Source organism: Uranotaenia lowii, chromosome 2 (assembly GCF_029784155.1).
Source record: "Uranotaenia lowii strain MFRU-FL chromosome 2, ASM2978415v1, whole genome shotgun sequence".
Taxonomy (NCBI): Eukaryota; Metazoa; Arthropoda; class Insecta; order Diptera; family Culicidae; genus Uranotaenia; species Uranotaenia lowii.
This window is the reverse complement of record NC_073692.1, coordinates 320232146-320255974: the sequence shown is the minus strand read 5'-3', so window position 1 is coordinate 320255974 and position 23829 is coordinate 320232146. Positions and strand designations below refer to the sequence as shown.

Below are 23829 nucleotides of genomic sequence, written 5' to 3'. Positions count from 1 at the left end.
TGCAAAATTAAGTGCTTACAAGATAAAAAAATACTGCAATTGACTTAATAACATCACAAACTTATCAAAACTAAAAAATTTAGTACGTTTTGATAAGAACAGAGGTGCAAGAGATCCCGTCATGTAACATGCAGTGCCGATTCTAACAGCCCGACGCACGGTGGTTCAAATCCCCAAAAAGCCGGAAAAGCCCATTTTTCAAGCCAGCAACAACCAAATTTTTTGTATTGGAATCAAATCTCCAATATCCAAGGAACGTTTTGATGTATTCAGATATTTTTAGGACCTTTTACACACCTTCTATGAAACAAACGTTAACGACAACTTTAACACAAGAATTAAAAATAGGATTTTTTATTCTCAGCCCAAAACAAATTAAAAAAGCATATAAATATAAATCTTTGAAAATGTATAAATGTTTATACGAAAGTGATGTATTATAATCTTATTCACAGTTTGGAGATAAAAAAGTTTCTTAATATCATGAACTAATAAAGTTTCGCTTGATAGAAAACCCAAAATTAGATAATAAATTTTTTTCGGTTTACCCTATTTATTTTTCGGAAGCAAAAATAAAGCTTGCGCTGCCGATCACCGTGGTAAATTATACACCGTTGGATAGGTGGAAGTCTCATCAAAAACATATCTTAAAATCAGCTGCTAGTTTTTGCTATATTTTGGATACGATATCATTGAGTTTAATTAAATTTAAAGCATTTAGACAGAGTAAACCAAACATTGTTTGCTTCGATACATATGCAAATTCACCTTAAAACATCAGTTTTAATATTTGTCCAATCAACCTATAGGAATTTAGGAGCCCATACTTAATTTTAACAAAAATATTCATAATTAAGTGAAAAATATTTTATTTCCCAGTATAAAGCTCAAATCCCGTTTTAGCAATTATTGAAAAAATAACAAATTTTGAAAAAAAAAATCTAATTTATAATTTTTTCAACTTTTCGCCTATAATCTTTAACAAAATAGCTTTTTAATAATTTTTTCCCACTTTTTTTGATTTTGAACCACTGTGCGACGTCAGCTCCGAAAGAATCATCTTGCATAGTTGCAAATTGATTCTTTTTCCCTTACGTGCATAGCGTCGAACGTGTCTGCAAGTAAAAGTCAACCGCGCGATGACTGCACGTTCCGAAAATTTCAAACGATTCTCCGAAGTTAGGATCACTTGCAAACTTGCAAGCCAGAAGATAAAATCCCTTGAGCCGAACAGAAAGAATCATTTCCGAAGATAGCTACAGTCTGCAAGTTGCTTGCATGCAGCGCGGCGATGTAACGTTTGCAAACTTGCAAGTTGCAAGTTACAAAACGGTGGACTCGTTCTTGTGCGGTTGTATTCGTTCCACTAACCTAAGACTGAACGATCCGAATCCATGGACGAAGAAAGTGATAGGCCGAATCACCGTCACCGACCAGCAGAATTTCCCTGATTTTTTAAAATATGCCTGATTTTGCCTGATTTTTGCGAATGTCATAAAAAAATGAGTAGTAAGTTAGTGGAGTAGGTACCATAGCTGAAGTGAAAATGTGGATGAATCAAAGCAATCGAAAGATTTCCTTTCATTCTTATTTTAAAAAAGGGATTTAAATAAATGGAATCTTTCGATTGCTTGATGCAGTAGAATTTCTCAACCAAGTACTCGCACAACACATATTAGAGTGAAAATGTTGAGCGATGACCAAAAAAAAGGTCATCACTTTGAGCTGAAGGAAAGGAAGTGGTGCCCAAATTTTATTTGAGTTTTCAATATAATCATTCTAGGGTGTTTAAGATAAATCATCAAAGCAAATACAAACTAGTTTGTTTTGATTATAACTTTGTCATCTTACAAGTTATTTATGAATACAAAAGTGTTAATAAAAGCTTATCTAAAAAATGTTGGAAAATCATCTATATTGTTTTATAACACAGCTGCGTTAAATTCCTTTGAAGGTGCGGCCCGAAAAATTCAATCCATTCTTCGTGGATAGGATCACTTGATAAAATAGAATCACAGATTAAAGTTTCAGTTTGGAGAGCAGGGTTGCCAACATACACAAATTCAAGTAGCTTGAAAATAAAAATCAAGGAAAATCAGGTTAACCTAAAATGATCGAGCTGAGTGCCTTTTTTTGGTCACCGTTGTGAAATGTTATGGAGTTGATACACAATACCGTTCATAGTTCTATTTAATTAGCTAAGTGTTTACTGTCACTTCAACCTTTAAACGCGATGTTTTTTGATTTCATGCTATTTATTCATATTTCGTATCAAAGATTGACAAGCTTTCACACATTTAACTGACGAAATATAGCGTTTTTCAAATATGTGATTCGGCAGTTGTTTGAAAATCTACTTTTTTGGACTTGTTTTATTCAAAGTCTAATATTTGAGATACTTATCAAAGCCTTTTGCAAACATTCTTCATAGTAGTTCTCGCGAAGTTTAACTTAAAAGTGACAGATTTCAAAAGTTCGTAACGAAAGATACGCAAACAGTTTTAGAAACTTAGACGAAAATTCCGATTTTTATGAAAATGTGCATCCATGTTAGTCAATTTATTTTGATTTAAAGTTCATAAGTTGCTGACTTTGGAACATGAATCAATAATTTATTCCGTTTCCATACTTCTTATTTTGAAGATTATGCAATTGGCTGATTGATGGGCGAAAGCGTGATATGTTTAACCGAGAAACGTCCAGCTTTTTAAAAGTAGTTTCGTAATATCTGAGATAAATAGCAACTATATAATAAGATTTTTAAAATTAAAGTTTCTACGAAGACTGCAAGTAATTTTGGCTGTGAAGTCAAAGAGATTTTGTTTGTTTTTTCCTTCTGTTGAAACGAAATTCTGATGAAATTTTATACCAAAATGAATTATAGATATTTTTCTAAGTATAACTTAAAACGGTTTACTGTCTTCAGCAAAGAAGTAAAAAATAATATATAGTCAGTGATTGATTTATCATAGCACTGTTTTTTAAAAGCCATATCAGTAAAACTGGATGCAATAGCAAAATCTGACCAAAAATTCGAGTTCAGGACGCCAAAATCATTTAAAGACAAGTTATACAACATTGATAGAAGATTTGAATCAAACAGAGTGTGACGTTTTTGAGTTCGAGGTTGGAATGACGACGAGCAAGCATTGAATTCCTATTGAGTTTTGAACCGATCTGTAAAAACTTTCTGTAAAAACCAAAAAAAACAGGCAAAAGCAGGCTTATTTCCAAAAATGAGTGTTGCAGACCACAGAAGAAGACATGACTCCCAAGATAACTTGGTGAAGATGACGTGATTCTTATACATGTCTAAGCAAATGAAACTGAATTCTAAATTTGAAATTCACACAATTTAATCTGTGATCCTAGAAATCAAGTGATCCTGCCTTCGGAGAATCGATTGAATTCTTCAAAGAATTTTAACGCAGCTCTGTTATAAAACAATATAGATGATTTTCCAACAGAGAAAAAAAAAATAAAGTGAAAAATTTGATCATCAAACTCATCGATAGATTTTAAATCGCATTTTAGTCCTCCAAAATAACCTTTCATGTTTATTTTTGCAAAACTTGCTAAAAAAATTTCGTTTAGGAGGCATAAATAGAGAAAAAATTACAACACAACTTGTTTGATTTGCCAAATAAAGTGAATGCATCCGGGCTTTTTTTTAATGAAATCCGTCAGCCAGGCCGGGCCGGACTGTTTCCAAAATTTTGTGTAAAATATCCGGGCAATCTGGCAACTTTACGTATGGTGTTGCAAGTTACCCCTGTTTCTGATTAGGCTGAAAATCGAAAGTTTTTAGAAAATTCAAAATAACCGAACAACCTTATCATTTTTCTGACAACGATCTCCCATCTCCTAAAAACTTTTGACTTTTGTCTGTGGACATAAGTTTTTTAAAAGCCATTAAAGTTGAAAAGTGTTGCATGTTGCCCCAGTTGACGGTATTTGTAACCTCATCTATTCCAATTTCTTGATAACTTAAGAATTCATTTTTTTCCAAGCCTTTTGTTTCTGATACTAAAATATCTACACTCAGAAAAATACTATTATGTATACCATAAGATTCTCTTATGAAGTGACGCCGTAAGAAAAAATAATGAAAATCATAAGATTATCTTATGACTGAAATGAACTTTCGGGATGAACACTTCTTTGAAAGAGGAGGTTTTGATTTTTATAAGATAATCTTATGATTTGTTCTAATAATATGAAAATTCATAAGATTGTTTTTAAAACCATGCAATGCTAAAAAAAATATGTATTTGTTTACGTAAAATTTATAATTTCAATAATAAAATTGCATTTTATTACGTTCTTAACCATTCGCAGCACTTTCATTCCGGTTCAACTTGTCCACAAAACAAAGAAAGAAAGGAAAATTTGTTCGTTCGTTCCCTCGTTGTGGAACTTCAAATAAATAACTCCCACAGAATCAGCAGATCCGTCAGTTGATCGCGGATGTACGAGAAAACCCTGCAAAATCCCGCCGCCGGTTTCTTTCTATGGGTCTTTTGCTTTTTGTCAGCCAGTAAGCTGGAGAATGGACAAAATTCAAACTTTGTAAATATTTTCAGCATATTTTTGACATTCATGGGAACAATATAAATTGCAAAATAAACTTACCATTGAGAAATCAATACCACGAACACTTAAAATGGATTACTTTTCTCAAATGCTTAAGAAACTTTTCTTTTGCCGTTTTGAATGAATGTGTTCATTTTATCTTCGCACTGCAGTTTCTTCTATTTTTATAAGAAATTCTTATGAAATTGAAAGAATTTCATAAGACTCTTATGAACAATTATTTTGGACTCAAAAAAGGGGTTCATAAGACGTGTCTTATGAAATTTAGAATAGGATTTCTTCTGAGTGTAGGTAAAATTTGATTTGATTTGAAATTCGTTTATTTGGAAGAACTGAATCTTTGATTTGCTGAAGGGTAATCATCAATCAGCATATTCAAAATATTTTTTTTTGTTTTTTCGGTTGATAGTTCACTATTTACCAAAGATCGATTTCACTCGAAACTGACACATATGAAAATTTCCATATCGCCGTATCACCTGATAAACAGAATCTGGTGACTGATTTGAACTCAGGGCGCAGAAATCTTCCAAAATCGTTTATTGAATCAAAGGCACCATAAATGGCGTTTCCTTGTGCTATATTTCATTGGAGTCCGTTGAGTTTAATGGTTTGAAAAACCCAAGCGCCGGTCTTCTAGGTATGCATAATTTTGGGCTAATAGGCTATTGGAAAAACGACAAATTTGACGCCTTTGTCGCTGCCAGATGTTTGGGACTTTCCAAACCATACAAACATGCAAACTATTAAGAAAAGGGACATGCTTTAGGTAATGCTTTGCTGTGTGGTCCAAGGGTTTTTTTTGGTTGGAAATTTTTGTGCCATAAAATATCCTACACTGCAATTGTTTTGCCTGATCAGGCGCCCAACCATTTGCAATCTGGCAGGCTATGTTAATTTACAGGACTGTCAAAAGATTTGGGTTTGCAAAACGTCACATGAGAGAGTGAGATGGAAAATGGAAACCACTCAATGAAAGTTTATGAACCAGAGTGATAGGTAAAGACATTTCCTGGAATGATCTACACAGGATCGTCTTATAATGGGTTTAGTTTGAACTTTCGTTCGTTACTTGAAAGATCTGTGATCAGCAGAGAATAAAGTGCTCAGTGATATCAGCTCAAAGCTATCTCATTAAATCCTTCTGAGAACAGTGAATAAATATTAGAAAGTTACAAACAATATCGTTACCACTGCCTCAAATTTCGAATTATTTATCTACTAAAGCAAAGTGAAACAAAGATAAATTGACGTTTAAGAGACGATACAGTAAACAATCTGAGTATATATAAAAATAATAATCCAGTGCTCAAACGCGGTAAAACACAAAGCGGATTCTCGATAAGGTAATTAAGAAGTCGAATCGTAGACTGCGGAGTTCAAAAAGTGATTTTAAAAATAATTTAATTATTTCTTACATTAAATCTAACTCAACACTTAAACCGTTAAGGCTGGAACAGCCTTCTTTTGTCACCCCCCAGTGTCAGTTTAAAAAAAAACCCGAAGGGGGAAATAAATAAAGTTTGAAGTATTTTATCTAAATTTCGATAAAAAATTCAAATAGCCGAAAGATTAAAAGACCAAAAAACAAATGTTTAGAGTAGATAATTGTTCTCGACTGGTAAAACTGTATAAACGGGAAAATATTTCGGCTTTTTCAGTCAATTCACGGATCCAAAACACCTTCTCTTCTTATTCCGACGTTTCGTTCTTTATTTGAACTTTTTCACAGGAATCTACAACAAACATTACAATCTCTTAAAGAACTAATTGACAACATAGAACAGTAGAAAACTTACAGAAAATTGTGTTTCTTCATCTGGAGGATCGATTACAATTAAATTCACATACAATAATTGGACACTTTTTACCATTAAAAACGCTAAAAGATATTAAAATGAAAACTTAGATGAAAAGGCTTACTTAAATATTTATAAAATGAAAATTACTGCCTAGAGCAAACTCCAAACACGAAAGAAAATCTCAAAAAAACTCAGCAAACAAACACTCCGATCACTAGCTGGTTGCACTACCAAATGATGTTGTTGATATAGCAGTACCGGTCTGTTTGGGTATGTTTTTCTTCGGTCTATTTCCTTTCTTGATAGTGTTGAGGATCCCGGAATATGTAGAGCTCAGATGGTCAACATCGGATCTCTTATTCACTGTTGCATCTGTGTTGATGATGTGACAAACTTCCAGTATGGGCAATGCAGACTCCCGACGGCTTTCATCCAGAATGGCAGCACCTTTTAAATTGAAGCGATGTTCTGTCTCTATGCAATGTTGTAATAGAGCCGTTTTCCCTTTGAGTTCAGAAATTTCGTGTTGTTTCCTTGGGCTATTGTTGATGGCATATTCAGTCAGTAGCTGATTCAATTTGTTGATATTACTTGCATGGCCTCCTATGCGTGTTTTCAACGTGTTGGTGCTATATCCAACATATTTCGCTGGGCAATCGTTGCACGAAATGCAGTAAACAACGTTATTTTTCATATCTGGCGGAATTGGGTCTTTGGTTCTACTGAAAAGTTGGCTTGTAGTTTTTTCATAACGAGCAGCTAATTTTATGTTGGGAAAATCATTTTTCAAAACATTTTGTAGCTTATTCGTCAATCCGCTGACAAATGGAATTGATCTGTATCGTACAGTTTCGGGTGGAGAGGGAGAACAGAACAACCGAATACCCTTTCTGGACCTAACACTAGTTCGCCAAAACGACCAAACTATCAAAACTGAATGGTACAGTAAAGCTATGGCATCGGGGCGGTTCATGGATTATTATTCTTACCACCCGTTACACATGAAAATCAACATGGTCAATAATTTCATCCGAAGAGTACAGACATTCAGCACCAATCTCACCGGAGAAGAAATTGATCGAATCATTGATGAACACCTAAAAATAAATCACTACCCAGTTTCACTTCGCCACAGAATCAGGAACACAATAGCAAGAAATAATTCAACGCAAATTGTTTCTCCCTCTCCACCCGAAACTGTACGATACAGATCAATTCCATTTGTCAGCGGATTGACGAATAAGCTACAAAATGTTTTGAAAAATGATTTTCCCAACATAAAATTAGCTGCTCGTTATGAAAAAACTACAAGCCAACTTTTCAGTAGAACCAAAGACCCAATTCCGCCAGATATGAAAAATAACGTTGTTTACTGCATTTCGTGCAACGATTGCCCAGCGAAATATGTTGGATATAGCACCAACACGTTGAAAACACGCATAGGAGGCCATGCAAGTAATATCAACAAATTGAATCAGCTACTGACTGAATATGCCATCAACAATAGCCCAAGGAAACAACACGAAATTTCTGAACTCAAAGGGAAAACGGCTCTATTACAACATTGCATAGAGACAGAACATCGCTTCAATTTAAAAGGTGCTGCCATTCTGGATGAAAGCCGTCGGGAGTCTGCATTGCCCATACTGGAAGTTTGTCACATCATCAACACAGATGCAACAGTGAATAAGAGATCCGATGTTGACCATCTGAGCTCTACATATTCCGGGATCCTCAACACTATCAAGAAAGGAAATAGACCGAAGAAAAACATACCCAAACAGACCGGTACTGCTATATCAACAACATCATTTGGTAGTGCAACCAGCTAGTGATCGGAGTGTTTGTTTGCTGAGTTTTTTTGAGATTTTCTTTCGTGTTTGGAGTTTGCTCTAGGCAGTAATTTTCATTTTATAAATATTTAAGTAAGCCTTTTCATCTAAGTTTTCATTTTAATATCTTTTAGCGTTTTTAATGGTAAAAAGTGTCCAATTATTGTATGTGAATTTAATTGTAATCGATCCTCCAGATGAAGAAACACAATTTTCTGTAAGTTTTCTACTGTTCTATGTTGTCAATTAGTTCTTTAAGAGATTGTAATGTTTGTTGTAGATTCCTGTGAAAAAGTTCAAATAAAGAACGAAACGTCGGAATAAGAAGAGAAGGTGTTTTGGATCCGTGAATTGACTGAAAAAGCCGAAATATTTTCCCGTTTATACAAATGTTTAGAGATGGGAGTTATTTCACCTTTTATATTTTTGATTTTATTGAATTTTTCGATAAAAAATTATTTTATTTATAGGTTTTGTGCAATGATATTGTATGGAATTTTGTGGCATACAAGCTCACGATGTTCCAACTTCGAGTGACAAAAGAAGGATTTGAAATTTTTTCCGGGCTAAATGGTTGAAACATAAGTGAAACATTACGAAGGGGAATAATTCGAATTTTCAATCAAATCAAACCAATTTTACAAAAGCTTGCATGGAACAAAATTGCATGCAATCTATACTGCACAAAATCAAGGGGTCAAGTTAAATAAGTTAATAAAAAATAAAAAAAATTTGTTTGTACCAAAATATGCATTTCAAAATCATGTTGAATATTTTTTCTCGTTTTACTTAAAAACTTAAATAACGTGTATACCTTTGAAAACTCGGGAAATAACAATTTTTCTAGTAAATGCACGTTTGCAGCAAATCCCATCTACCAATGGCAAGCATGTCTCCAATGACAAACAAGCACAAGTTCTGTTTCAACGCCCACATGTGCTTTTAAAGTTTTTTATTGGCTGAAAACGGAGAAAAAAAGACCAAAGTTGTTTTAATTATTTCAGCTGGTTATACCCATCATCAAAGCAAAGTTGATTTTTTCGCATCCAACTAGAAATATGATATAGACTCAACTAACAACTGATGATTGACTTGACGCAATCAACTATAATATAATGGATTGAACTGTTATGGTATAATTGATTAAACTGTTAATATGATAGAATCAACTACAATTGTACGATTGATTTCAGGCATTCAACTATAAATATAATAGATTCAACTATACATTCCTGGTGGATCTCTCACATTCAAATATATATAGGAATATAGTGAATCAATTATTGAAATATAATTGAATCCAGCATATTTATAATTAAATCAACCATATTATCGTAGTTGAATCTACCATTAAATCAATAATGTTATTATAATTGAATCTATTGTATTTACAATCAAATCAATCATATTATTATAGCTGAATCTACTATAATTATTGTTGAATGTATGACATCAATCGTGAATTATAGTTGAATATATTATATTTACAGTTGAATGCACTCAATCAATCATGCAACCATAGTTGAATGTATTATATATATTGTTGAATGTACGAAATCAATCAGATTAGATCACATCTTTTATATGTGTTGTTGAAATTTTGATAATTATAGTTGGTCGAGAATCAATCAGATATGTGATTGAATATAAGTGGATTGTTGTTCAAAATACTTTACTTTTTTCTCCGTGAATTAAGTTTTCTAAAGAGATTTGCTATCAGATACTCTTGACTCCTTTACAAATAAAAAGGATTTTTAAGTGCGTTCTTTGTGACTTCTGCTGGGTTTCGTAGGTTTTTTTTTTTGCATGAAACGCAATCCACCCTATAGTAACCAAATGTCTACCTTATCCGCAGGAAAACGCCTGAGAATGTCTGACGAGGGAAGCCCACGAGACGGAAACGGAGGAGGAAGTCGCATGCGGCGTGGATTCGTAGGATCTTCCAGGGGTGATCGACATAGCAGTGGCGGCCGTGACAGGCATGGATCCAGGGATCAAGGAGGACGAGGACAGGCCGGCAATTTCCAGCACAGACAAAGCTATGGCGGCGAAAGTGGAAGCCATCATTCGTCGCGCCCTTACTCGCCAACACCCCACTACTCGGCCAAACCGGAAAGAGAATCTTTTGCGAAGGATGAAGTCGAAAAGTTGGAACAACAGATCAAGGGAGACTCCTCAGAACGGGGAAATGAAGGTGGTGGATTCCGAGGAGGGCGAGGTGGGAGTGGAGCTGCAGGACGAGGGGGAATGCGGGTTAATCGTCGCATTCCCGAATTTGTGCGCACTCGTTTGGACAATACGGTCACGAAGCAGGGAAGCATGGGTAGACAGATTATGGTGAAGACGAACTACTTCCGCATTGTTCGCAAGGATGATGAGAACATTTTCCAATATCGCGTAGACTTCGATCCTACCGTGGAAAGCAGTAAGCAAATGAGTGGGCTCATCTTCACCATCAAGGATCACATTGGTGGGTATCTGTTCGATGGATCGCAATTGTTTACCAGAAACAAGTTGACGAATGATGCAATTCAGTTCCAAACAAGGGATCGCGTCAACGATGAACCGTTCACGATCACACTTCGGCGTGTTGGTAAAATTGACTGTACCAACGAAACTGCATTCGTTATTTTTAATCTAATCAATCGTAAGGCCATGGGAGGTCTTAAGTTACAGCTCATCGGACGCAGCTTCTTCGATCCGGAGGCCAAGATCTCGATCCGTCAGTATGGCATTGAACTGTACCCGGGCTACCTCACCAGTATTCGTCAACACGAACAGGACGTACTGATGTGTGCCGAGGTGACTCATCGGGTCATGCGAATCGACACCTGCTACCATATGCTGCAGCAGTGCATGAACCAACGGGGAAATTTCCGAGACAACTTCACTCGTATGGTTCTCGGAACAGTCGTAATGACCACCTACGGTACCAACAAGACCTACACTATCTCGGATGTTGACTATAACTTGACGCCGGAGAGTTCGTTTGAAACCAAGAACGGATCCCTCAGCTTTATGGCTTATTTCAAAGAGAAGTACAACATTACCATTCGAGACCCTCGACAGCCTATGTTGGTTTCACGCTCCAAACCTAGGGACATCCGTGCCGGTCTGCCGGAATTGGTCCTCCTGGTTCCGGAACTTTCTCGTATCACCGGTATTTCCGAAGATATGCGGAGGGATTTCCAGTGAGTAGACTGTTTTTTTAATCTTAGGAATTCTTGTATTTACAACATATTTTCAACTTCCACAGACTGATGCGCGCAATGGCCGAACATACCCGTTTGGCACCAGATCGCCGGATTCAGCGGCTGGAGACGTTCAACCAGCGGCTGCAGCAGAGCAAGGAAAGCTCCGAAATCTTCCGCTTCTGGAAGACGGAGCTGGATCGACGGCTGGTGGAGGTTCCGGCCCGAATTTTGGAACCAGAGACCATCTTTTTCCACCCGGAGCAAGCCAAGTAGTGAGTATTTTGCCCTCATCTCTTGTTTAGCCTAGACTGATCAGGTCTCATTGGTCACTAACATCTTATTAGCGTAAGACTGTTTACAGTTATTTTAAATCTTTTTTAAAATTATTTTCAGTTCCGTCTCAGCGGGTGATATGGCCGAGTGGCAGATGGCGTTCCGGAACAATCCAATGTACCTGACGGTGGCACTAACCAACTGGGCCGTTGTGTACCCTCAGGGAAGCGATCGGCTGATGGTCGATTTCTTCAACTGTCTGCGTGATGTGGCCCACAAGATGTACTTCCAGATCGATGAGCCCAAGCGGATACCGATTCCGAACGATTCGCCGGTGGTCTATGTGGAGCACTTGTCCAAGATAGTGCAGAGGGACCCACAGCTTATCATGTGCCTGGTGTCGAACGACAAGGCCGATCGTTACGCGGCGATCAAGAAGAAGTGCTGTGTTGATCGATCCGTTCCAACGCAGGTTCTGAAAACCCGTACCATTACTCCGAAGGGTGGAAATGTGCGCACATTGATGTCCGTGGCAACCAAGGTGGCCATTCAGATCAACTGCAAAATCGGTGGCATCCCCTGGATTGTAAAGTCTCCGATCGCCTCGGTCATGGCCGTTGGTTTCGATATTTGCCGCGATTCGAAAGACAAATCTAGAACTTACGGAGCTTTGGTTGCCTGCATGTACGGAAAGAAGGACGACCAAATAGTTCGGCATCCGAAATTTTTCTCGACCGTCAACCAGCACTCAAACGGAGAAGAACTGTCGAACTTCATGTCCCTGAATATCGTGAAAGCGCTCCGAGCCTACCAAAGTTGCTACCAGGGTACCCTGCCGAAGCATGTCATCATCTATCGCGATGGCGTTGGCGATGGTGACCTAAAGTACGTCAACGAGCATGAGGTGCAATGCGTCCGTGAAAAGTTACGGGCGGCCTATCGGGGCACAGAGATGGAACCTAAACTAACCTTCTTCGTGGTAAATAAGCGAATAAACACTCGCCTATTCCTGGACCGCAAAAATCCTCCTCCTGGCACCATCGTCGACGATGTCATTACTTTACCGGAAAGGTGAGCTCAATTTACAAAACCAAAATTTAGATTTACTTTTTAAACAAATTTTCCCCTTCTATTTCCAGAAACGACTTCTACCTGGTGTCGCAGAGCGCCCGCCAAGGCACGGTATCGCCGACCTCGTACAACATCCTTTGGAACGAGTCCGGTTTCAAGGCCGACCAGTTGCAGATCTACACCTTCAAGCAGACGCACATGTACTACAACTGGTCCGGTACCTTGAGCGTTCCATCCGTGTGTCAATACGCCAAGAAGCTGTCCACCCTGGCCGCCCTGTTCCTGCACCAGCAACCGAACAGTGCCCTGGAGAAGAAGTTGTACTATCTCTAAGCAGATCTGGTTTGTCGTAACCGTGGCAGTCGGAAAGAAATCAAATGATGAATGTTTATTTTAAGGATTTATTTTAAAGACAAACATACAAATTGGTATGTGTACTATTCGTAGATGTGTAACGTCCTTATGGATGATACAGTTTCGCTCGAGTTGTTCGAGAGCATTTAATTAAGAAAATCAAAACCGTAGTGCTGAATGATGAAAATGATGGAAATTCATAGGATGTGAATGTTTTACAATGTACTAATACGGTAATGAAGCCAATAAAGCTTAATTCATTAAAAAGTTGTACACTTTCTTTTGATGATAGCAAAGTTTCCAGTGATCGGACATGCAAAATTTTGACAACGTTGGATTGCCTGTCCAAAGTTATATTTTGCCTATTTCATTTCAAAACTTAAAACAAACGCATTTTCGAAATATTTTAACATGCAAAAGAAGACGACAATAATATTTGTGCTCAGTTTCTTCTGTAAGTTTTGAATCTACCAAACCACCGGCGTTACAAGGACTCCCTTTATTAGGCCTGAGGGCGGCTCGCTTATCAAAAGGAAATCGCAGGGAGTTCGAGCTCTAAGATCAGGAAAAACTCAATTATGCACTTTCCAATCTTTATTTAACAAATGCCACAACAATTCTACTGTATCTATATGTGCAAATTAGTAATGACCAGATTGTTACGGTACTTTTTAGGGCCAAGCCCTGGTTGTCGCTGTTGAAAATGGCGGATCCACGACGATGGTGACGCTACTGCGGATCAACTACTCTGCCGGTCCAATTCCGGCCGGAAACCGGGATTTTTCTTTCGTGAATCTCCGGGTTGGGGAGCTGGTCGGTCGATCCGAAGGGTTCGTAGATCGGAATCGACAACAACCTTCAACGTGTGACCGTCCGGAAGATAACTGCTATCCGTGACAACCGGTATTGGCACCAATCCTGATTCAGGGACAAATGTTAGTTTCTGTCTGAAGCTTCTTGGCTGCATAATAGTGGCTTGTGGCGCTGTCGTCGGCTTTGAAGGCTGCATTATTTGGGGAAAACCATCACCCATCATTTTCCCTCACTGCGATATTTGAAAACTACGTTTACTCGCGACCAATCACTACAACCTCGATGAAAGTGTTATCTGACGCTTACACTTCCAAAATCCATCTCTATATGGTCGGGATTCGACCAAACCGAACTGAGCGCCATGAGAAAATTTTGAAAAAACAAAAATTGAGTGACGTGTAGTTCATATTGGAAATCGGAAAAATGAAATATGATTGACTGTTATGAAATCCTTAGATTAAAAACTATCGATTCTGGATAATGAACATTACAAGTTCCGTCTTTAAAAGGAAATATTTGCACATAAAGTTTAACTGTCACGTAAAAATGCTTATGGCGTTCAGTTGGGTCTGGTTGAATCCCAACCATATATATATATACTAGCAAACCCGGTAAACTTCGTTTTACCCTGTTAAATTTGGCGTCCATTTTCCATTTTTTCTTCGCTGATTAACTTTTAAAATTTATGAAATATTGAGTTGTTAATCGTTTCGCTTTTGTGAACATGTTCTAGTTTTTTTTTAAATTTCCCTCATTTCCGTTTACTCGAATTGTTCCGCTTAATTCTATCGAAATAAAACCTAACAATTTTAATTCAGTTCTACGGGTCTTTTCTTCAATAAACAAATAAATAACCTTCAATAAATCTTACATGCAACTTTCATGAAAACTTTTTTATTAACTCTTCTTTCATTCAGATTTTTTGTATATCAACGAATGGTCAGGTTTCAAGTTCTTGTCGCAAAATGGTTTTATTGTTTCAGTTCGATGTTATCCTCCAACTTGCAAGCCTATTGCAGAAAAAAAATCACTTTTTGTAACTTTTTCCATAAATAATTGTATGTGTTTAATACAGGCATGTCAAACTCGTTTAAGTGTGCGGGCCGCATTGAAAATATTTCATTTCCTAAAATAATATTATTTCCTCTCTTAGCAAAAAAAATCTTTTTAATATTTTGTGGCAGGAAAGCCAGTGTACTTCTGTGTAGTAGGGAATTTTGTGATAACTTAAGACGGGGCTACGCGGGCCGCATTGACCAAGGCTGCGGGCCGCATGCGGTCCGCGAACCCCCAGTTTGACATACCTGGTTTAATATGTATGTTTCATTTATTGTATACCATTTCGTTGATTTATTCCACTTTTTTCGAAATAACATTAAGGTTTAAATCGAAATCAAAAGATCCTCATTTATTGTATTTTATTGCATACCTATGAAACTTTATGAAAATAAAATGTTGAATATTGGGATAATTTTCTGAGTGTTTGGGATCTGGCAGTGCTTTTAGCTCCCAATTAGTTTTGGGGCAGCTTTTCGTTTACCATCCTCACCCCTCGAAGTAGTTTGAATTAATATACATATTTTTACCAAAATCATGTTCAAAAAGTTTTTCTAGATACCGAACTTATAGATATGACACATTTCAACTTGATGTGTTCCCAAACAGCATTTCCCATGGCATTAAATCTGGCGATCTTGTATACTGCAATCTACTTTTTTTATATTGATTAATGCAAAAAAAAAGCAAATTACATTCCTATGAACTTTAACCCAATGAATCAAGGAAACGATAGGTATTAAAAATAGAAAAAAATATGTTTTTAATTGAAGATCGAAATGATGTTCTGATTTCAAAATTTTCTGAACATTTTTGGTGGGGGTCTGCGATTTGATTTAAGACTATGTAATATTTTCAAGATTCAATAACATTTAATTCAAAAGCAGATTTTAAAAAAACTAAATAGTTCGAAAAGAAATAATCTGTTCAGGCTACGATGGTTTCATGAGTTCATATCATCTTCTGGAAAATTTCATACTGATATAACTCAAAACCTTAAAAAAAGTGTTTTTTTTTTTTTGAAAATCGAAACTCTCAATAGAGGAAAACCGGGTATGAAAACAATGAACCTGTAAACAGTTTTTCGGCAAATAATTAAAAAAAAAAGTTGAGTTTGTTTAGTCAGATTGTTTATTTGGGCCCAACCATTTATAAATGAAGAAATAATGTATACATTTTATGTAAATTTTGAACGTTTGAATTCGCTCTAGTGTACCTTTTAACTGGAAGTTCTTCTTAGATGATTGATAACTTACACATATGGTTGCAAAAAATTCTTTGCATTCGGCCTTTAAATAAACATCAATCCTAATCCTTCTCAAAGGACAGGCTCTTGTTCAGTACATGTGTCTGTTCATTTTCAACGGATTTTGTTGTTGTTCTGTAAATTTAAAGGCGCGTGATTTATCTTCAGTTAAGCACATTTGTACATGTTCGAAAAATGTTTCTAGGCGTATTGGATTATTCAATCAAAGCAGTATCAAATTCATGTTTTTTAGATAACCATTGCTGATTCAATTAACGTGAAATCAAAACAGTTTTAATATATAAAACCGTTTTAATGGTTTTGATTTGATCGGTAAATTATCAATCTGGGTCACATCTAGGCTTCATTTATTCATTTGTGCTGTACAAATCAGCTAGGAATCAAGAAGAAAAAAACACATCTAGGCTTCATATCGCCGCCACGTGCGTTGAAAGTATGCTTGGTTGAGAAATAGGCACCCAAATCTTCCCACTAACCAGTATGCTATGCCCTGGTTACTATCCTCTCACGACGTTTGTTCGCGACGCCTCGACCATAGAGACGAATAACAAACCACCCGCCCGGCGCCCAAAGTAATGAAAATCTCGAAAAAATGGATGTCATGACTTTTATTTGATTCAAAAAACTACAAATTTAATTATTACGGACAATTGAGGTGACTTTTTGTTAATTTTATTCGATATAAACCGATTCGCATGGCTACAGAATATTCGAAAAATAATTTCATTCAAATCGTTTTGGTCATTTCGGAGGAGTAGTACTACAAACACCGTTACAAGAGAATTTTATATAATAGATGTAGCTATTAAAATGAATGTTTGTCTATCTGTCTGTCTGTTCCCTATAGACTCGGAAACTACAGAACCGATCTTCGTAAAAGTAGGCGTCTGAGGGTTTTTGGGGCCGGAGATTATTATTATTATTATAATTTATTAGAGACCTTTTAACCACCCGGGTCATTCGTGTATGTTTCTTATTGGATTTACATTTTTCTATGTTGTAACAATATTGTTAATTCAGTTGGTGTTTTTTCGTTCTTATAATTGACGAAGAAGTCTCGTTTGTTTGAGGAAAGAAATTAGTATGTCCTCACTTTCCGGTTTGTTCGAGAGGACTTCACTGATATCTCCATTGATGAGAAGATTTGATCTGATATCTTCATATTTTCGGCAGTCCAGAAGAATATGCTCAGTTGATAGTTGAACCACAGACTAATAGTTGAACCCCACAGACTTCGCAAGTTGCTCTGCATTTATCACTGCTAAACAGGCCAGACTGTGTAAGTCTCCCCGCATAATTAAAAACAGTTGGGGATATAGTACTAACTATTAACTTAATATATTGGTAGCAGTACCAGTATGAAATATCTTCCAAGTATCATTTCATTATACATGTTCAAAATTTTATTACCTCAATAAATTATGACAGGATCGTATCAGTGACAGTGACAATATGATATATGATTTAGTAAGTATAGTATAATAAGAGAATAAAAATTTGCAACCTTTGAATATTGTCTCTGGACCTTATCCAGGACTCTAACAGTGTACGACAAAGTTTCCTTATATTTTCTTAGCATTAGACATTAAATTAAAAAAAAAACAACATTGACAACATTGTATGAGTTAGACAAGTCGTTATCATTTCACCTCTTGCGGATAATAACTAATATTGTTATTTTAAGATGTAGTTGTGAGCTTATGCATTTTTTCGCTCTTGGGTTCAGCATCTGCTAATTTTCACTTCACTTCGTTAAAATTTGTGTCGGCAACCCCACGCCAGGTTCGGAACTGAAAACTGTGTTCAAAATGGCTCCGAAAAAAAAGAATCACGCTGAGAAAAACACACAGAACGCGAAAAGTAAGTAAAACTATATTATATTATCGATAAAAACTAGTGAGATTAAATAAAACTAATGAAATTACAGAAACAAAGATCTCTGCTGAGCGGAGAGCGGAAAAAAAATCTACTGAAAGGCTGAACAATGCAGATCTGCACAAATAGGTAAGATTGTATAATCCATGTATAATATCAGAAATAAAAAATAAAAATCTCAACATTTAAATTTTTTAATTTTATTTTATTTTTTGTGGGAAAGAATTGGAACTATATTGGTTATGGTACAGGGAAGCTCTTTTTAAAAATATTTTACAATATGCGGAACGTATGATTGAGCGTTATTTTTACTACAAACTACTATAAGCAAACTATATCCATTGAAGTTGATGAAATCTATGATTTTGTATTCCAACGTAGCTAGAACATTCAGGTAGATTGTTTTGCTCGCCAAAAGTGGATGATATTTTAACCGTATCCAATAATGTAGCATGAAATATTTGTTCGAAAAAATCGCTCTTTTTGAATGGTAAACATGCTTAACAGCCCTTTCCCCATATGGTACTTTAACAGATAATCATAATACAGATTGTTAATATGGTCTGTGTTATTGTACATATACTGTTCACTTTACAATAAACGATAACGTTTAGAGACAATATAGAATATTCTCTATATATTGTAATTGATTATGCGGGTCGTGTGTCCGATTCTAAGACGACTAAGAGCCCGGTTTTCTTCTCTGTTCGCCCTGTCTTTCCAAGCAAATGTTGTGGGTTTTACTTTTCTAAGAAATTTTTCCTGTGCAGCTACCCATTGGTCTTCCCATATTTTCCGTATGTTACATTTAATTTGCCTCTTGGCCTCTTGTGCAAAAATTTTCATGTCAGACGTTTCCAGGTATCTACCAGCGTTCGCGAGCTGATCAGCTTTCTCGTTACCGAGAATTCCGGCGTGTCCAGGGATCCAGCAGAAAACCACGTTCTTATTTCGGGATTCGATTTCGGTCGCCTGAATCCAAGGATGTTTTGATGATCCGCCTTCGATGGCATTGACACAGTTGGCCGAATCGGAGAAAATAATCGTTGGTGTGTTGGATGTTGTCACCATTCTAAAGGCTTTTAAAATTCCCCAGGCTTCCACTGAGAATATAGAGCACTCCTTCGGTAACCGTTTGCTGAATTCAAATGTTTTAGACCAGATTCCTGATCCGACTTGGTTCTCAACAACAGAACCATCCGTAAACGTTTGATGGAAGCTGTTATATTTCCGGATTACGTGTTCTCGAAACATTTTAGTTGCTTTGATCGAGAAGACTCCAGGAGTGAGTTTTTAAATGTCCAGTCGATTTTCGGGGAACGCAAGTGCCAAGGGCGATAACCATGTCGTAGAATTGGCTCGATGGGACTCAAAGTTTCTAAGCAAAGGTTTTCTAGTGTTCTATTGGTACGATCAATCATGGGATGGCAAAATACCGCATTCTCTTCCAGCGTCTCAGATCTCTGATACATTTGTATGGCTTTGAGGCTAAGCTGTTCGGCATAAGTGTATCGGAACGGTAAGAGACCGGATTCAGCGTATATCGATACAACAGGGCTGGATTTGAAGGCCCTTGTTACACTGCGAATGATTGAATTGTAGGCTGGTTCCAGAGTTTTTAAAAATTTTTCTCGCCTACACTATACAATCCGACACCATAAAACATTTTGGGGATTGTCAGATTACGATGGAGCTTTATTAGGGTGCGTCGGTTGGCTCCAGTCATGCGATTGCCAATTATTTCGAACAGTCTGCTGGCTGCTCACAAGGATTGCTTACATTCTCTGGCGTGCACCCCAAAGCGGAGGCGTCGGTCGATGGTTAGGCCAAGGACTTTAGCTGATTGCACTTCTTGAACTTGTTGCCCATCAATCTGGATAGGAGGGACTTCAAGGTGTTTGTTTTTGCGAAATACTTGTTGAATTTGGGATTTTATCGAAGACAATGTGAATCCTACTTCTTTTGACCAGCAGTCAACGATGTCGACAGCTTGCTGGATATTTGCTCGCACAGTTTTTTTGGTCTTTACCCCATGCCATTAGGAGAATATCATCGGCGTAAATTAAAGGCTTGACGTTGATTGGAATTCTGCTTAATACTGAGTTCATGGCAATGAGGAACAGGGTAACCGATATAACAGCGCCCTGAGGAACTCCATTCTCTTGTAATTTTTATTCAGATTCCTTGCCGTTTACCGAAACAACAAATGTTCGATCTTCTAGAAAGCTCTGTATGTATTTCCCCATCTGTCCTTTCACGCCCCATGAGTTTAAAGATGACAAAATCGGGTATCTCCAAGCTTGATCGTTTGCTTTACTTATATCAAGAAGCGCGATGTCACAATGCATGCTTTCCTTTAGAACTGGCTGAAACAAGAGTTCCAGGTCACCAAAGTAAGCGTCGGTCCCTTTGCCGGATAAAAATGCGTTTTGTTCAGTTTTGAGGAGTTTGTTTTTGGTCAGAAAACCGATTAGCCTTCTATTAACCATTCTTTCCATAACTTTCCCGATGCAGTTCAATAATGTTATCGGGCGATTATTATCTGGTATTCTGTTGTTTTTACCTGATTTATGGATCGAAATTACAATGCCGTGCTTCCAATTAGCCGGTAGCTGACCGGAGTTCCAGACACAATTGAAGACTTTCAAAAGAGCCAATTTTGCAGCATACGGTAGACGTTTCAGGATGGGATAGCTAATAGTGTCTGATCCGGCGGATTTTCCGTGGCTTCGATCCAGTGCCCATAAAAGCTCTTCGATTCCAAAAGCAGCGTTGAAGGCTAAGCGTTCTCCCCCCTCAAACGATATATGGGCTTTTTCAGTTTCACGTTTTCGGATTTGGAATTCGTCAGTATAATTTTCGGTAACGGAGGTTGCAGCAAAATGACTTGCAAAAATATTCGCTATTTTTAAGGGATCTTCAATTATTTTTCCAACTATTAGAAGCGAAGATTGATGAAGACGACGTTGACCACGTAAAGCATTAACTCTTCTCCAGATGTCCTGGGTAGGTGTATTGGGATTGATACCTTGTACAAACTGTTCCCATGACGACGTTTTTGCTTCCCGAATTGCAGCTCGTTTGGCGTTGCGAATGTTTTGGAAGTCCTTCCAAGCAGCCCTTTTTTGGGGATCATGGTTGGCTAGTTTTCTTAGGGTTCTCAATTTTTTCCGTCGACTTTTAATCAGAGTAGCTATTTCCGGATTCCACCAAGGTAGGGATTTCTTGCCTATACTTCCGGATGTTCTTGGAATACTTATGTGGGCAGCGTTTTTAATAATCGAGACAAGTTCATTACTATTTAACTCCAAGTGGGGTGGTAAAGCTTCCTGAATGTGTTTTTCAAATTTTTCCCAGTCAGCTTCCTCCAATATCCAACGGTGTCGAATTGTAGTTGATTGGTGGTCTGAGTTTATAGATAGTTTTACTGGAAAGTGGTCGCTATCCCTGCAACCCTCGTCAACATTCCAGATGAACTTGTTTCCCAATGAATAAGATATTAACGTAAGATCCAGTGGAGAGGTAGATCCAGAGACTGGATCCAAACGGGTGTGATCTCCTGTGTTAAGAAGTGCGAGGTTGTGATCAGTGATGAACTGCTCAATCATTTGCCCCATCTTATTTGATTTACAACTGCCCCACACCGGACTGTGGGCGTTGAAATCACCCATCAGTACAACAGGTGAAGGAAGTGCTTTCATGATATCCTGAAGACTTAAAAAGAATTGCTCAGGGGCGCCGTTGGGAGAGAGGTAGATTGATACGAAGGTTGCTTGGATAGGATGATTTGCAGAAGCTGCCACCAACTGCAAATCTGTATCTGTTGTCAAGAATGTATGAGATATATCGGACCGAATACCCAGAGCTACTCCATGTTGCGATGAGCAGGTGGATTTGAGTTTCTAGCAGTAATCTTTTTTGAGGTTACAGGTAGGGAAATCATTGATGCTGCATTTAGTTTCTTGTAGGGCTTGTATCGAGGGGTTGTCAGTGAGTATGAGATTTTGTAGCTCTGCCAGGTGTCCCCTTAGACCACATATATTCCAGTGACTATGACTTTCGCTCTTGGTTTATGGCTGCTGCTATGGTCGGTTGTGTCCGGTTGGCTCGAAGGAGGTTGTTGATTAGTAAGGCCCGGATTTTCTGGTTCTGATGTGCTCCGGAACGTTGTGTTGGTAATTGATGGGAAGCGTCTCGAGCTTGTGCCTTCACCAGGATCCCAGCTGGGTGATAACGTTAGTAGGTGCTGGTTGTTGGCCGAGTTGCTGCATGTGTTGGATCTGTAATGGTTTACAGCGTTGGGTTCGGTTCGGATAGGATAAACATGGGTACTTAATCGTGACCCCAAACCGGCAGTCTCCTGGAGACTGTGGCTCGGGGTAGAAACGGGTTGAAGCATGTCGTTGTATTGTTTTGGAGTAGCTGGATTGGTTAGAGTGGTTTGTAGTTTCTCCGGTGGCTGGTTGATTGCAAACTGAAGTATCTGAGTTCCGTTCCATGTGTTACTGGCGTTGTTTTTTGAGATGGGTTGAATGTTGTGGCCGTGCTTAGGTCTTGATTGCGAAGAAGTATTATTCACTTTCAAGACGAAATAAACTGTTCGATCGCTTGAACTTCTTCCGAGTGTCGAATTTGTTCCAGGAGTTTCAGGTATTTCGTAATCAGATGAGTCGCTGTTCGATTGGATCATTTTTGAATCGGTGTTTTTCTGATTAGCGGCGGTACTGATGAACTTTTTTGACTCCATATTCGGTGGAGAGCAGTTCCCTCGTTTCCCTTTGGGGGTGTTTTTGGTTGGATCGTTATTCGGTATATCAATGTAGGCCGTGTTTTGCTTTTGGACCGTGTGTTTAAAGCGATTTCAGGAGCAGAAACGATCACAGGCTTTTTGGCGGATGATTCCGAGGGTTTCATGAAAGTATTCGACGTTTTGATTTCAGACTGAAGGGCGTTATATTCGTTGCATTTTCTTTAGTACATCCCTTTTAGTTTATTAAATTTTGCTTCGAAATTATCGCATATAGTCTGTAGTTGCGTTAGCTTTCCAATTTTCTTTGTAAGTTCCAGGATTTCTGCATCTTTTCGAAGAATATCAGCTGCGGCGCTACCCATCACTGCAGTCGCGAAAGAGGGTTTGTTCGACTGGCTTGATGCGATCCGTTTTCGGGCTTCGGACCAGGTCAGAGACTCGTCAGTTTTTAAACGGATAATTGATTGTTCTTCTCGAAACTTCGGACATTTTCTATTAATTGGAGAGTGGTCGTTTGATCCTTCTGGGCAGTGCGGACAGTGGAAAGGAAGTTGGCATGGATTTTCGAGGTCGATCGGATGACCGCCAGCACAACGGAAGCATTTAGTTTTGTTGGGGCATCTTTTTTTGTGTGTCTATACTCGAGACAGTTTTTGCACACCATCGGAGATTCGTAGTATGTACGAACTGGTACTCTAGTCCAGCCAAAAAAGATTTCAGTCGGGAGTCGTGTGCCAGGAAGGAGAGAACGATAAGCGGAGTGTTGACAGATTTGCCGTCTTCTCTGCGTGTGATCCGACGAACAGCTAAAACACCCTAAGATTTTAACTCATCCAGTAGCTCAGCAGGTGAAAGGTCTATAGTGTCCGTCTGGTAAAACAGTCCCTGAACCTTATTCAGGGTCGGGTGGTCAACCACCTCGACTGTGGTATTAAGATCCAAACGGGTT

General features: G+C 37.9%; 1 protein-coding gene across 2 annotated transcripts in view; it reads left to right on the top strand.

The window, feature by feature from the left end:
• Nucleotides 1-13386, top strand: part of LOC129744308 (protein aubergine-like) — a 49362-nt gene extending 35976 nt beyond the window's left edge. For both annotated transcript variants that reach the window (XM_055736778.1, XM_055736777.1), the window contains exons 2-5: nt 10083-11418; nt 11484-11693; nt 11815-12765; nt 12834-13386. In XM_055736778.1, coding sequence (XP_055592753.1) covers nt 10097-11418; nt 11484-11693; nt 11815-12765; nt 12834-13098 — 2748 coding nt within the window. In that variant the 5' untranslated portion in view covers nt 10083-10096 and the 3' untranslated portion in view covers nt 13099-13386. The remainder of the gene's footprint in view (nt 1-10082; nt 11419-11483; nt 11694-11814; nt 12766-12833) is intronic.
• Nucleotides 13387-23829: the final 10443 nt, after the last annotated feature.